General features: G+C 45.8%; 1 protein-coding gene across 1 annotated transcript in view; it reads right to left on the reverse strand.

Moving 5' to 3' along the window:
• ttyh3a (tweety family member 3a) overlaps positions 1-13,256 on the reverse strand; it is a 105,363-nt gene that overhangs the window by 46,708 nt on the left and 45,399 nt on the right. The window contains exons 3-7 of the mRNA XM_063185328.1: positions 12,374-12,485; positions 11,320-11,540; positions 9,260-9,355; positions 6,930-7,002; positions 5,487-5,562 (exon numbers count right to left, since the gene is read on the reverse strand). Of these exons, the coding sequence (XP_063041398.1) occupies positions 5,487-5,562; positions 6,930-7,002; positions 9,260-9,355; positions 11,320-11,540; positions 12,374-12,485 (578 nt within the window). The remainder of the gene's footprint in view (positions 1-5,486; positions 5,563-6,929; positions 7,003-9,259; positions 9,356-11,319; positions 11,541-12,373; positions 12,486-13,256) is intronic.

A 13,256-nucleotide genomic window follows, 5' to 3' on the forward strand; every position in this document is an offset into this window, starting at 1 on the left:
GTGTAAGTAGGGAGAGGTAAGGATGGGATTTTCAACCTGCTTTCTCTCTGATCTTAGGACCACCTCTCACAGGTCAGGATGGTTGCGATGGCTGCTACCTCATTTCAATCATGGCCCTAGTTACTGTAATCAGATTGTTTTGACCTTACACAAATAAATGTAAATGCATTCTGCACCATGGGGGGCTGTGAAGACCTTGAGAATATTTGAGACTACATACTGAATTGAGCCATCCGCCTTTCTCTTGGTTGGTGTGTTTGAATGGTGACTGCAGTAGGCTTCTTGGATTGGATTGGAGGAGGAAAAGCTGTGGCTTTTACTGGCATAAGTATGTGTTGAAGGACCCTGTCGGCTGTTTGACCTGAGGGAAAAAAAGAGCACAAATTGCATTACACAGAGCCATGCTTAGACCATAGACAGATAATCATCATCTGGCACAATCTGCATGCAACCAACAGAACCTAGAAAAGAGGAAAGATTAGCAGCTATACACAAAGGGGGACAAGTATACAAAAAAAAGCAAAGTGTTACTGGATAAGGTGCAGGAGGTAGTACTGTGTTGATTCAGCAACCTCAAGAATGAAAATTGCACTATCCTCAGAGTGTTGACCATGTCTGGAATCTGCATGCAACCACAGACGCGTGAATTTAGCGCACACATAGGGGACAAATCTACAGGGCAAAGTGTTTCTCAACAGGGTGCCTGGGGTAGTCTGTGTTGCCAACCTCAGGGGTGCCCCAGTGTGTTGAATGCGCGCACACATAGGTCATAATTTAGTGCAGTGTCACAGCACCCTGGGATGCCGCGGAACGTGGCTGATAAATTATATATAACATAAAACATATTGTCAAAATGATAAGTTAATGTTAGTCAGTGGAATCTTGATCTGCCATTTACGCACAATAAAGTAAATATTGGTCACCCCAGCTGCAACTTTGAACGTAGGTCGTGCTACTAGGTTGTGTGGTCTCCTAATGTGTTTACATTCTAAGCTTGTGTGGTATCGGATGTGATGCTATATGGCTACTTGGTTTGGGGTGCCTTGAAATTTTCCATGAATTGAAAGGGTGCCTCGCCTAAAAAAAGATTGAGAAACACTGATTTAGTGTATCAATTACAACTACAGGATCTGTTCGCTTTTGTCAGATAGAACCATTGTTTTTCAAAGGCAGATCATTCCAAAAAGGATAGTAGTATCTGCAAATGGACGAAATTACACCCACAAACATGAATAAAATAAACTACCAGTGTGCGGTGATTCATTCTTCATTTACTTGGCAGCCTTGATATGTTGTGAAACAGGAGCAAGGAGCAGCTATGGAAAACACCACACCTTGGAATGGACAAAGCAGAACATTTCAATATAACCAGGGTAAAACAAATAATGTACCGGCATCTCCATGTGATCATTCAGTGTAGCCATCACAATAAAGATCTGCCGTGTAGCCGTCATGGTCATTAGGTGGTATTTATCAAATGCAAAACTACCGTCTTCTCAAAAACGACATCAGCAAGTTAACAACATTACACCCACAATCATGTAAACATTTGAAAACCCAAGGCAATCTATTTTGCAATGCTGGAGCGGCGAACAGGTTGTGCTGTGCTTGCTACTATTACCAGAGTCATACAACAGAGACGTACCAAAGCAAAACATGCAAACGATATATTTTTGTAAACCACTAGAAAGACATGGGCTTTGCTGGTCAAAGTAATGTGTGCGTAAACATGGTAGGTTACTTACTACGGGGTGGATCCGTTTAGCAACTGAACGCGGATGGAGAAGGGGTGCTTCCGTCCTCCTCCCAGCTGGTTTGTCTGGCTCGTTCGCACAACTAGCAGCAAAACACACAAGAGTAACCGTCTGAGTTACACATAGCAATTCTGAAAACGTGTTCATGTGCACAGAATAAATGCCACAGGGGGGGAAACACAAAAAATTAAAGCGATTGAGGTAGCAGCTATGTTAAGCAAGGTAGCAGCTAGATATGTTGGAGCTTGAGCTAATCCTCTGACCCCTCTCAATGGATACTTGCTTAAAAAAAGACACCACTGTGTCCTCCTAAACCAATTCACAAAATATTATACAGACAAATATATTATCTCACCTCTCGATTAGAAATATGGTCACCAAAGCGTATTTGAAGCCGCTGCCGTAGCCGACACTGTGTCCAAGAGTGTCAGGTCCCATTTCAAATTTTCAGCCCCTGTTGGAGTCTGGTCTTGCGAGTCCGATGATAATCCAAGGGAGTATGTTATCCTGAGTGTTCCAAAAGCCAAAGTTCTTCCTGTAGCTCTGCAAAAGCCACCAAAGTTTCCAAGTAGCTCAGCCTGCTGCTAACTCTCGTTACCTTGCTACTAGCCGAGTGATGATGAGCCTTGACGCGTGTGCATGAATGTTGGGGGCGGGGTCGGTCAAGTTCACGAGTCGGTGAGCGCGCAGGGAGGAGGGGTGAGTGCTGGCGGTTGATGGACGTGTCAGAAACCAATAGAAGTGATGATGAGTATTACTTCTATTGGTTGCCGTTTTCTTCTGACTACGCCCTCTACACTGGACCAAAAGATTTCGTTTTTTTTCCAAACACTCTATTTCAATGGGTGCTATGGCGTCATGAGGAGTTTTTCAGATGATATGGTAAAATATGTGCCAGAAAAACATCTCCTATCCCACCTTTAAGATAGCATATAGACGCAGGGACATCCCTACCACATATACACGCACGCACGCACACACACACAATTGGCTCTATAGATCTGTATGGCGCAGGGTCCAGTTCCATCAGTCTCCCTGGGGAGCGGGACAAGCGTGTCTTGATGTCTTGGATGTTACAGCCCCCAGGGGTAAAATGACTCACAGCACCAAGGCTGAGCTGGTCAGATGGATGGACATGCATTTTGTGTGTGTGTGTGTGTGTGTGTGTGTGTGTGTGTGTGTGTGTGTGTGTGTGTGTGTGTGTGTGTGTGTGTGTGTGTGTGTGTGTGTGTGTGTGTGTGTGGAACTAAACTGGCCATGCTCCAGCCAATCGGAATGAAGGAGAGGGCAGCCAAGGTCCATGGTGACAACTTGAGTGCTTCTTTAAATTTTATCCGACAATTGAATGGCTGAACTGTATTATAAATACTTCTTATGCAGGAAGCGATCAACATCACAAGATACTGAGGAGATTCATAACTCTGTACTTGTATTGTACTCTGTAAGCTGCGGCTCAATTATCATTTAGGAGAAAAAGACCAGATTACTGGATTCTAGTACTATTTTAATTCGTTTCTTTTCCATGCATTAGTTTTTACTGGCAAATGAATGGTGGGGAGAGCGCCAGTACCGATTAGACAATCACTGAAATGCCTGCCAATGAAGAAGCTGAAAACAGAGGATGTGTATGCAGAAAGGCACTTCCTGTTATGATGCAAAACGTCAGACAGACAGACAGGCAGACAGACAGACAGACAGACAGACAGACAGACAGACAGACAGGCAGGCAGGCAGGCAGGCAGGCAGACAGGCAGACAGACAGAAAGACACAGACACCTGGAGCTGCCTACTGTACATGTAGCACCTGGGGAGGAATGTGAGTAGGAGCAGGAGCAGGAGCAGGAACAGGCGGAGGAGGAGGACTGGGATTATTGAATGTGCAGAATAGTGGTGTGTCTTGCATTAAATCATCATCCTGTAGGGTGATGAGAATTGGAGTCTCTGCGCCCACACATACACAGGGGAAAAAGAGGCTTACAAACACAGGGGAAAAAGAGGCTTACAAACACAGAGACATTCTCCCCAGAAGATAGAAAGCCAATCCACCATTATAAACTCAATAACCGACATCTGCAGAAGGGAAGGCTCCAACACTTTCCCACTTTCCCCAGGGGACGTGGACTATTGACGAACCACTAGCACCACGTCTGCACTTCGAACAAAAATCCAGTCCTTACTGAGAGAGATTTTTCAGAGCCTTCACCAAACAATTTCATCATTTCAGATTTTTTTTGTCACCACAGACTTTGTTGTCTTTCCAACATCTTGCAAAATTTGCTATAACTGACACCCACTCACGCACGCACGCACGCACACACACACACAGAAAAAATGAAGATGGCCTTCAAAAGAGCATCTAGTCTTTCAACCACATCAATGAGTGCTGTTTGTGGCCACTTTCTACGGCTCATTTTGATTTCCCAGCACTCATGATGTTGTTCAAAACACTTGCGCTCCGTGTTCCCATGAGAAAAACCGTGGAGGTAGAACAGAACTGAACTACATTTTTCGGGGAGGAAGAGAAAAAAAAAACAAGCTCTTCTTTAAAACAGCATAACAACAGCAACACCACAAGAGTGCTTTCACCATGAAACAACATTGAGAAACAGCAGTCTCAGTGCACGCGTACACGTTTCAAACACGGGGTTCCTTCCCAGGTCACTTGCTTTTGAGATGCGAGACTGAATGCCTGTCCCTGTAGTGGATGTCTCAGGAGGATAGATATTGCATGGGGGTGTAGTAGTAGTCAGCAGTGCACTCAAGTCTTCTAACCCGAGCATCCTTCACGCCTCATTCCACTTTACACATTAGAGGAGGAGGCAGGCTGTCGTTGAGGGTCTGCTCACAGAGAGAGTTCTGAGCTGAGTATGTGGTATACACATCTCTGCCAACACATCTGGGTTATGCAGTACACGGCAAAAGCATGTACAAAGTCTACCGATATGGTTCTCTGCAGCCATGTATTTACTGTAAGATTACAGTAAGAATTTCCTGGTTTTTGGTGACAGCCTGGAGGGCAGTTGGCTTTCAAGCACTATTGCCCTTGAGTTTGTTTGCAGAGCAGTTTCCGCAGCAGTTCTAGGCTATTCAATTAATAATACATGGTGGAATGTTTTATTGTGTTCAATGCAGGGTGGATGAACCGCTGCTGAGAACACATTCTTCACCTTTTCCATGTCTACATTGGTAGATTTTTTTTTAAAAATTTTGTTGTTGGTCTTTTTGACTTTATTTATGACAGGACAGTGAAGGTGGTGACAGGAAGCGAGAGCGGAGAAAGAGATGGGGAAGGGCCAGCAAAGGACCCGGCCCGGGAATCAAACCCGGGTCAGCCGCGTGGTAGACGGCCACGGCAGGGCCGGCAGATTGGTTTTAAACAGCAGACAGCAGTTTGCCAAATCAATCCATCCATGCATCCGCTATTTGAAGTGGCCAAACTCTAACTCTGGGTCAGATGAGCTTAGTAAACTTTGTCTTTCATTATCGGCTTGTCTTCCGAGTACTGCAAATCAGAGGATGATTACTGACTAAGCACATGAACATGGCAAAATCTGAATCATCGCGTGAATGATACCACGAGGCTGAACAGACGATTTCTATAGCATCGCAGCATTGGCTTTAGTACAGGGGGGGAAGAGAGTAGGACTGAAGGGGAGAAGGGGACGAGGGAAGGGCAAAAGGAGGACAGGAAAAAAAGAGGCAGGTCAAATAAGAACAGGTTGTGAGTCTTACCTTTGTGCATGACGCCATACTGAGCGGTGACATTGACGATGAACGCATCGGGGGAGAAACAGAAGTCACTGGACCCCTGAGAGAGTCATGAAAAACGCACGCACGCAAGCACACACACGCGAGCACACACACACACACAGAGTGAGAGAACAAAAAGTACTACTTTAGATACAAACACTGAAGACAACTTCTCGCAAATCACATTAAGGTTGCCTAATTAAGCTTTAATAGAGAAAAACAAAGCAGGAGGATATTAAACCTGGTCAAAATGTGCATTACAAAGGAATGTCAGTACTGTAGCCTGAATAGCTGACATTTAACAGTACAAGTTCTTAAAACACTGAGTGAGTAAGCAACGTCTGGAGGGCACAGTGGGCGGCACATTTGCACAACCACCAGACTGTAAGACTCATAATGGATAAGGCCCTGGGAATAATAACTATCATTACAGACTAGAAATGCACCGGATCCAAGATCCGGTTCCGGATCCGGCAGGATAATAGGGTTTTTCACAGGATCCGGATCCGGTTCCAGGATCCAGGATCCGGTAGCCGAGGCTTTTCAGTCAAAATAGTTTGAGACAACGTGATAAAAAGGGCCCACGTGTGTGAGTAGGCTATGTGTTTCAACCCTTTCATAGGATCCGGTATCCGGTTCCGGATCCGGCAGGATCTTAAGCAGTGGATCCGGTATCCGGCAGGATCCTAAAAATCAGGATCCGGTGCATCTCTATTACAGACACACTTTCATACCCGAACTGGTTCCCAAGAACCATGAGTACTAGTCTTGAAAGAGCACATTTTAAATGGCTTTTAGTAGCTGTAAATATTACTTTTCTGAAGTGTTTCTTACAGCTGAAGTATAAAATGTAGAAATCATTGTTTATTTTACAGGCCTATACATGCTCGCCTTCTGAAAAATTGCCTGGATGGCTTGAAGCCATAAAGTCGACTATTAAATATTTGTCTTACAGATATTTCTTGCGGAAATAACCATCACTATCTTGTGTCTTGCAGTTCGCGTTGAGGCACATGCCAGGAAACATGAATCACACAGATTCACCCTTGGAGTCATGCACACGCACAGAGACAGAGACAGACACAGACTGACACACAGATGCAGACAGACAGACAGACAGACAGACAGAGACCCACAGCCACAATCACACAACCACACACACACAAATACATGCACACACACACACAGATACACAGACACAGACACACACACACACACACACACAGAGACACACACACACACACACACACACACACACACACACACACACAGATACACAGACACAGACACACACACACACACACACACAGAGAGTGTGCGCCAGACTCCACAGGTGCAGAGGGGAGGGTGGCCTTAGCATGGGCAAACAAAACCAGTTCAGATAGCCGCGCCCCCTTTCAGCCAAGTTCCTATGGCAACACTCACCGCGGAAACGGCCAACTCCACTCCCAGGGTTGCCCAGCTGATAACCAGCGCCAACACGCCAAACAAACAGGCACTGGGGGAGGAAAGATAATGAGAGAGAGAGAGAGAGAGAGAGAGAGAGAGAGAGAGAGAGAGAGAGAGAGAGAGTACAAGTTAGTAATGGTGTTAAGAGAACAACATTTCAGCAGTCACAAGAGGGCCAGCTGTGTCTGTGTCTGTTGGTCTCACTCTTTAGTCCTTGGCTTCCCTCTCACACACAGCTGCAGACATACCGACACGGGGACATCAGAGCCCTTTCCCCTCCACGTGACAAATTCACTAAATATGTAGTCAGTCACGTACTGTAAGTGAGGTTCAGCCACAGAGAAATCCAGACAGCCAGCGTATTTGTTTTTTAAATGTCAGCAGAAATGGAAAAGCAGAAATTTGTAGATCCTCACAACCTCTGGCATTTCACACATCTCAAAAGGTACTTGAAAGGCCAATGTTTTTTCTTCTAATTGCTTACGCAACAGTTAAGCACTCTCAGCTATACATAGCTGCCAAAACAAATGGGAGCTGACGCAGTTGGTCCCACGCTTCGGACAAATGTAACCATTTTGTCAAACTGGGTCTAATATGAAGACAGGACATTGGACTCACTAGTTCCATGTTCCAGTGATTAATACATTCTAAGAGAAATGATGGGGCTCGCAACCAAGTTTGCAGTTCATCAGGAAGATGTGCGTTTGCAGTACCTTGTGGTAAATAGCCTTGGCCTAGTGGTTAGAGAGTTGGTCTTTCAATCTGGGGGTTGCCGGTTCGAATCCCTACATCTCTATGGCTGAAGTGCCCTTCAGCAAGGCACCTAACCCCACATTGCTCCAGGGACTGTAACCAATACCCTGACAAATAATAACTGTAAGTCGCTTTGAATAAAATGAAAGCGTCAGCTAAGAAATGTAATGTAATGTAGATGAGATATCAATACATAAGGTATATGGAAACAGACCCCATACGCAGCTGGTCCTGATCAGGTTCAATACGGTGATTTCGTTTCAAGGACACTTCATGGAGCACAGACTTTCTGTTTCTTGAAATCACAAACAACATCTGACTGACAACCTGTTTAGTATCCTGACAGGTGGAGGTAGCAGTGCAAACATGGATTTACTGTCTGGTTGATGCAAGGATAAGAAATCTGAGAATTATCAAAAAGGACCATACAAAATGCTGAAGCAGTTCTTAAATTAACCCAAAAGCTGAAATCATACTTGGATCTGTCCTATGGGAAGTTTTGCAACACATATGCGGACACGCACACACATCTGCAAAGTTTACACAGATGTGGAAGCATCTTTCTCAACTTTGCTGTATTTTTAAATGGGGCTTCTTGTTATTGATATATATTGACGGTAACAGTACATTCTTACAGTAATAGAAACACAACATTCAATTACAACACAAAGAGTGTGCCGTGCAAGTCAACAGCCAGTCTCTAATTAACACATACTTGTAACTATATTTTCATAAAATGTGTTTTTGGAGATTTGAAATAGGGATGTCTGATATTAGACAGCTTTGACATACAATACATTCCTACTGTAATAGAAACACAACATTTAGTCACAACACACAGAAGATGTAAAAGTCAACAGCCAGTCTCGTCTTGACACGCATATCCAACTATATTTCTTTACTACAAAAAAAACTGTATTTGGAGCTGGAGAACGATGACACATTGACAGCCTCACATACTCTGCCACTCCACATGGAATTATGGAGCCCATCTCTAAGCTCAGTATCCTGTGATGTCACGGCACCAAGACTCTGACAGCCTGACTATAGTGTGGGCTGTGTGGCCTAGTGTGGGCTGATTCAGCTACAGCGGTGCGAAGAAGCAGCGCTGCGCAAGAGATAAATTAGGACTCCTGTTCCCGCTAATCTGATACCGTGACTAATTGTCCGTTGGAGATGTGCTAACTCCAGGGGGCTGTAATTGCCTTGACTGGGATGTATGGGACTGCTGCCACACTCAATTTGGGGATGGCGGCACGCAGCTATAAGAGGAAGCAGACTAAGATGGAAGAGGGTTTTCTTTTTGAAAATTTAATTTCAGTGACGTCGTTTTAGATTATGCCACTTCTGACCGTGCTGCATCGGCAGCTGGATGATTTTGTTATGTTCTACCATCTGACCACTGGAATGAATCGTCTCTCACTATCTTTCTCTGTCTTAATTTCTCTGTCTGGTTGTTTGCAAAATCCCACCTCTCACAGAGTAAGTTTGTGAGTGTGTGCGATTGCGTGTGTGTGTGTGTGTACATTCTGAGGTCATGTGATGTCCCTTACCCAATCAGGGTGTTCTTGGAGTTGCGTATGAGTCCAAAGAGGACCAGGAGGCAGATGAGCACATCAAACAGCAGAAGGCCCAGGTAGCCCAGCCACCTAGAGAACACAAGAAACAAGAAATTGCGAAGAAAAGGACTTTTAATTAGCCAAATGCACTTTTATTCCAGCAAACACAAACAGGTGCGCACAGCTGCTGCTAGGGCAGAGGAAGACTGGTGACCTAAAACACATGCGCATAACAAAAAAACAACAAACATCTCCACTGTATGGAAATGAGAAAATCTACAATGAATGTTTTCTTTTTGACAGGAGAGCAGAAGGCTGATATTTCACAAGATACCTCGACAACACCGACGCAGTTTTTAATCTTACAAATTGGTGCCCATTCAATTACAATAACACTCCTGATACACTCCATTTCAGCTGCTGCAAAAACAGTGACTGTGAAGAAATGGAAATGAGACAGCGGAATAATCCCACTGCACATGTCACTTCCTGTGACAGATGTGAGAATCCTTGACAGGACAGTGTCGGCATGATAATTTATACAGCCGTCACAGACATCAAGCTGTGTGTGTGTGTGTGTGTGTGTGTGTGTGTGTGTGTGTGTGTGTGTGTGTGTGTGTGTGTGTGTGTGTGTGTGTGTGTGTGTGTGTGTGTGTGTGTGTGTGTGCGCTCAGACATCCTCTGTATGCGTGTCTGCGAGCGAGAGACTGGGAGTGTGAGTGTGAATGTGTGTGTGTGAGAGAGAGAGTGTGAGTGTGAGTGTGAGTGTGAGTGTGTGTGTGTGTGTGTGTGTGTGTGTGTGTGTGTGTGTGTGTGTGTGTGTGTGTGTGTGTGTGTGTGTGTGTGTTTGAAGGAGTTGAACTGTGTGTCTGTGACTGTCTGGCTGGTCTGGTAGGCTCTGTCAAAAATGAACTGTGAGGTCCTGGATAACTACTCTACACTGCGCAGTGTGACAGGACCACATACCAGCCAGTATAACACCAGAAGAGACAGCATAGGATAGGGAAAGGAAATCAATGAGGATGGACGACAGGAGAGTAAAGGAAAGACAAAATTGGCGTGATAAAAGAAAATTGGACAAATAATGATGCATAACATAACATAACAATTGATCTCAAAATGATACCCATGCTTAGACTTGTGGTAAAGTCAGGTTGCTCTCAGTCACCGGCTGAAAAAATATGAAACACAAAACAGCCGAAGAAAATCCCCTAGTCAGGAGCCAGTCAGAGGACGATGAGAACACAGGTCTCTCTCTTTTCCAGCTCTTTCACTGCTCGCTCCCTCTCTCTCTCGCTCTCTTTTTTTTAGTCTGGCTCTCTCCCTTTCACCCTCTGAATTTCTCACTCGCTCTCTCTCTGTGTAGCTTTCTCCCCCTTTCTCTCGGCCCTATTTTTTCTCTGCTACACTCTCTGGCTCTCAACCTTATTCAATTTCCCACTCAGATTTTCTCCCTCACTCTCTCTGGTTTTCTCCAGTTCTCTCACACGGTTTTCAGGCCGACCAGAATGCGTTCATACCGGGCTCTGAACTTTTCGGCACATAACTGTGTGCCATGTTGTCTCCACGGTTTGCAGAGATAAACCAAGTATCTTTCATTTCGCATTGCAAACCAACTTTCCGGTTTGCGAACACTAAGATCTGCGGCTTGAACACGACGGCCAGTTCGCTATTAGGTGCGGGAACGGGACATCCTCAGCCTCTTTCCCTCTCTGTTACTGCTGATCACCCTCCTCCTCATAAATCTCTACCTCTCTCTCTCTCTCTCACCCTCCCTCCCTCCCTCCCTCCTCCTCCTCCTCTTCCCATCTCTCACCTGTACCAGTCACAGAGCTCGATGCTGGTAGCCCCCCCCTCCCTCCTCCTCCCCATGTCTCACCTGTACCAGTCGTAGAGCTCGATGCCGGTGGCCAATCCCCACCCCCGCCTCCCTCCCTCTCCCTCCCTCCTCACCACCATCTCTCACCTGTACCAGTCGAAGAGCTCGATGGTGGTGGCCAGCTCTCTCCCTCTACCTACCCCCCCCCGTCTCCCTCCTCCTCCCCATGCCTCACCTGTACCAGTCGTAGAGCTCGATGGTGGTGGCCAGCGTGTCCAGGGAGAGGCGTGGGTTGGTCCAGAAGGGCACGTCCCCCATCTGCCTCAGCAGCTCGGCCAGCTGGCCCTGCAGCTTCTGCACGATGGCCACGTAGTCTGTGTGCTTGCTGTAGCGCTCCTCCAGCGCGCGCAGGTTCACCTCCACCGTCTGGTTCAGCGAGCCTGTGCTGTCCACCACCTAGAGGGGGGGCACATGAGGACATGAGAATGCTGCCTGGGAGTCAGTGTGTGTGTGTCTGTGTGTGTGTGTGTGTGTGTGTTCAGGGTGCTGTCCACCACCTACGGGGGGGAGGGGCACGTGAGGACATGCAGCCATGAGAACGCTGCCTAGGAGTCAGTGTGTGTGTGTTTGGAATGTCAACAATTAATCAATAAAACGACTGATCGGATAAAAAACAAAACAATGCAATTAATCGCCAACTCGAACTATCGAGAGACCCAGGTGAAATGGACATGATTAATCGTAAATTGATCGATAAGATCAATCAACTAACAATGAATAAATTAATTGATAATTTGCCACCCTAGAGTGTGTGTCTGTGTGTGTTTAGGGAGCTCCTGCTGTCCAGGGCCCGTTTCTCGAAAGCATTGTTGCTAACCAGTTAGCAACTTACTAGGCTTCCAATGGAAAATTGCATTGCAACTAAGTAAGTTGCTAACACGATGTTGTTGAGAAACGCACCCCAGTACCTCAGAGACATAAGCAAGCATGCAGAGACATGAACAAGCATGTGATGACAACTGTGTGTGTGTGTGCAATTGTTGCTCTAGCCACCTATGTAATTGCTGCTCATTATTTCAAAATACTTGGCTTGATTACTGAATACAACTAAGTCCAAATGGTACGCAAGTCTGTATAAATGTCATGATATTGAAAGGGCAATCTAGCTATTGTTTAAAGTCATCTGTAACAGTATCATACTGTGCTATAATCTCCCAAAAAACAAGACAGTGAGAGAACACGTGTATGGAGTATTAAGCAAGCTGTGTTTTTGTGTTGGCAAGGCTCACCAGTTTCTGCACTCCGGCCACAGTGCGGTTGGCATGGCGCAGAGAGTACGTCAGCCTATTCACCCCGTCGCACGTCTCACCGTTACCGTAGAAACCAACTGCTATCCCAGCACTGTGGAGAGAGGAGACAAAGACAAGAGAATCAATGAGGAGAAGATGGAAGAGAGAGAGAGAGAGAGAGAGAGAGACAGAGAGAGAGAGAGAGAGAGAGAGAGAGAGAGAGAGAGAGAGAGAGAGAGAGAGAGAGAGAGACAGAGAGAGAGAGAGAGAGAGAGATGTCATCAAAAGATGTCATCAAAAGATGGCGGGAGTGGGGTGGGGGTTTCAGAAAAGATCTCAAAGCAATATTTGAATCAATGAAGTTAACAAACAGATATAAGAGTTTCTGTCTTTATTATTGTCCACAAATTTGTCTCATCAGAACTTGATGACAGTCCTCTGTTATTTTTCGTCCCACCATTATCCTTACAGTAAATTGTTCCATGTTACATGCTCACATACCCCTTCTACATACACATCATCAGAAATATTCACAAACTCTGCAAACTCCTATGGTACATAAAGAGATATTTCTGAATTCAGTGCACTGCATTGCAGTACAATTTCCGTCACTGATCCCCGGCCCCTTAGACAAACACAGAGACCAGTCGATGGCAACACACACACACACGCACACACGCGCACGCACGCACGCACGCACGCGCACACACGCACGCGCACACACACACGCGCACACACGCACACACACACACACACGCACACGCACACACGCACACGCACACGCACACGCACACACACACACACACACACGCACACACACACACGCACACACACACACGCACACACACAGGATGGATGGAGCCTTGAAGGCAGATGACACAAG

This window comes from Engraulis encrasicolus, chromosome 2 (genome assembly GCF_034702125.1).
Source record: "Engraulis encrasicolus isolate BLACKSEA-1 chromosome 2, IST_EnEncr_1.0, whole genome shotgun sequence".
In the NCBI taxonomy this organism is placed as follows: domain Eukaryota; kingdom Metazoa; phylum Chordata; class Actinopteri; order Clupeiformes; family Engraulidae; genus Engraulis; species Engraulis encrasicolus.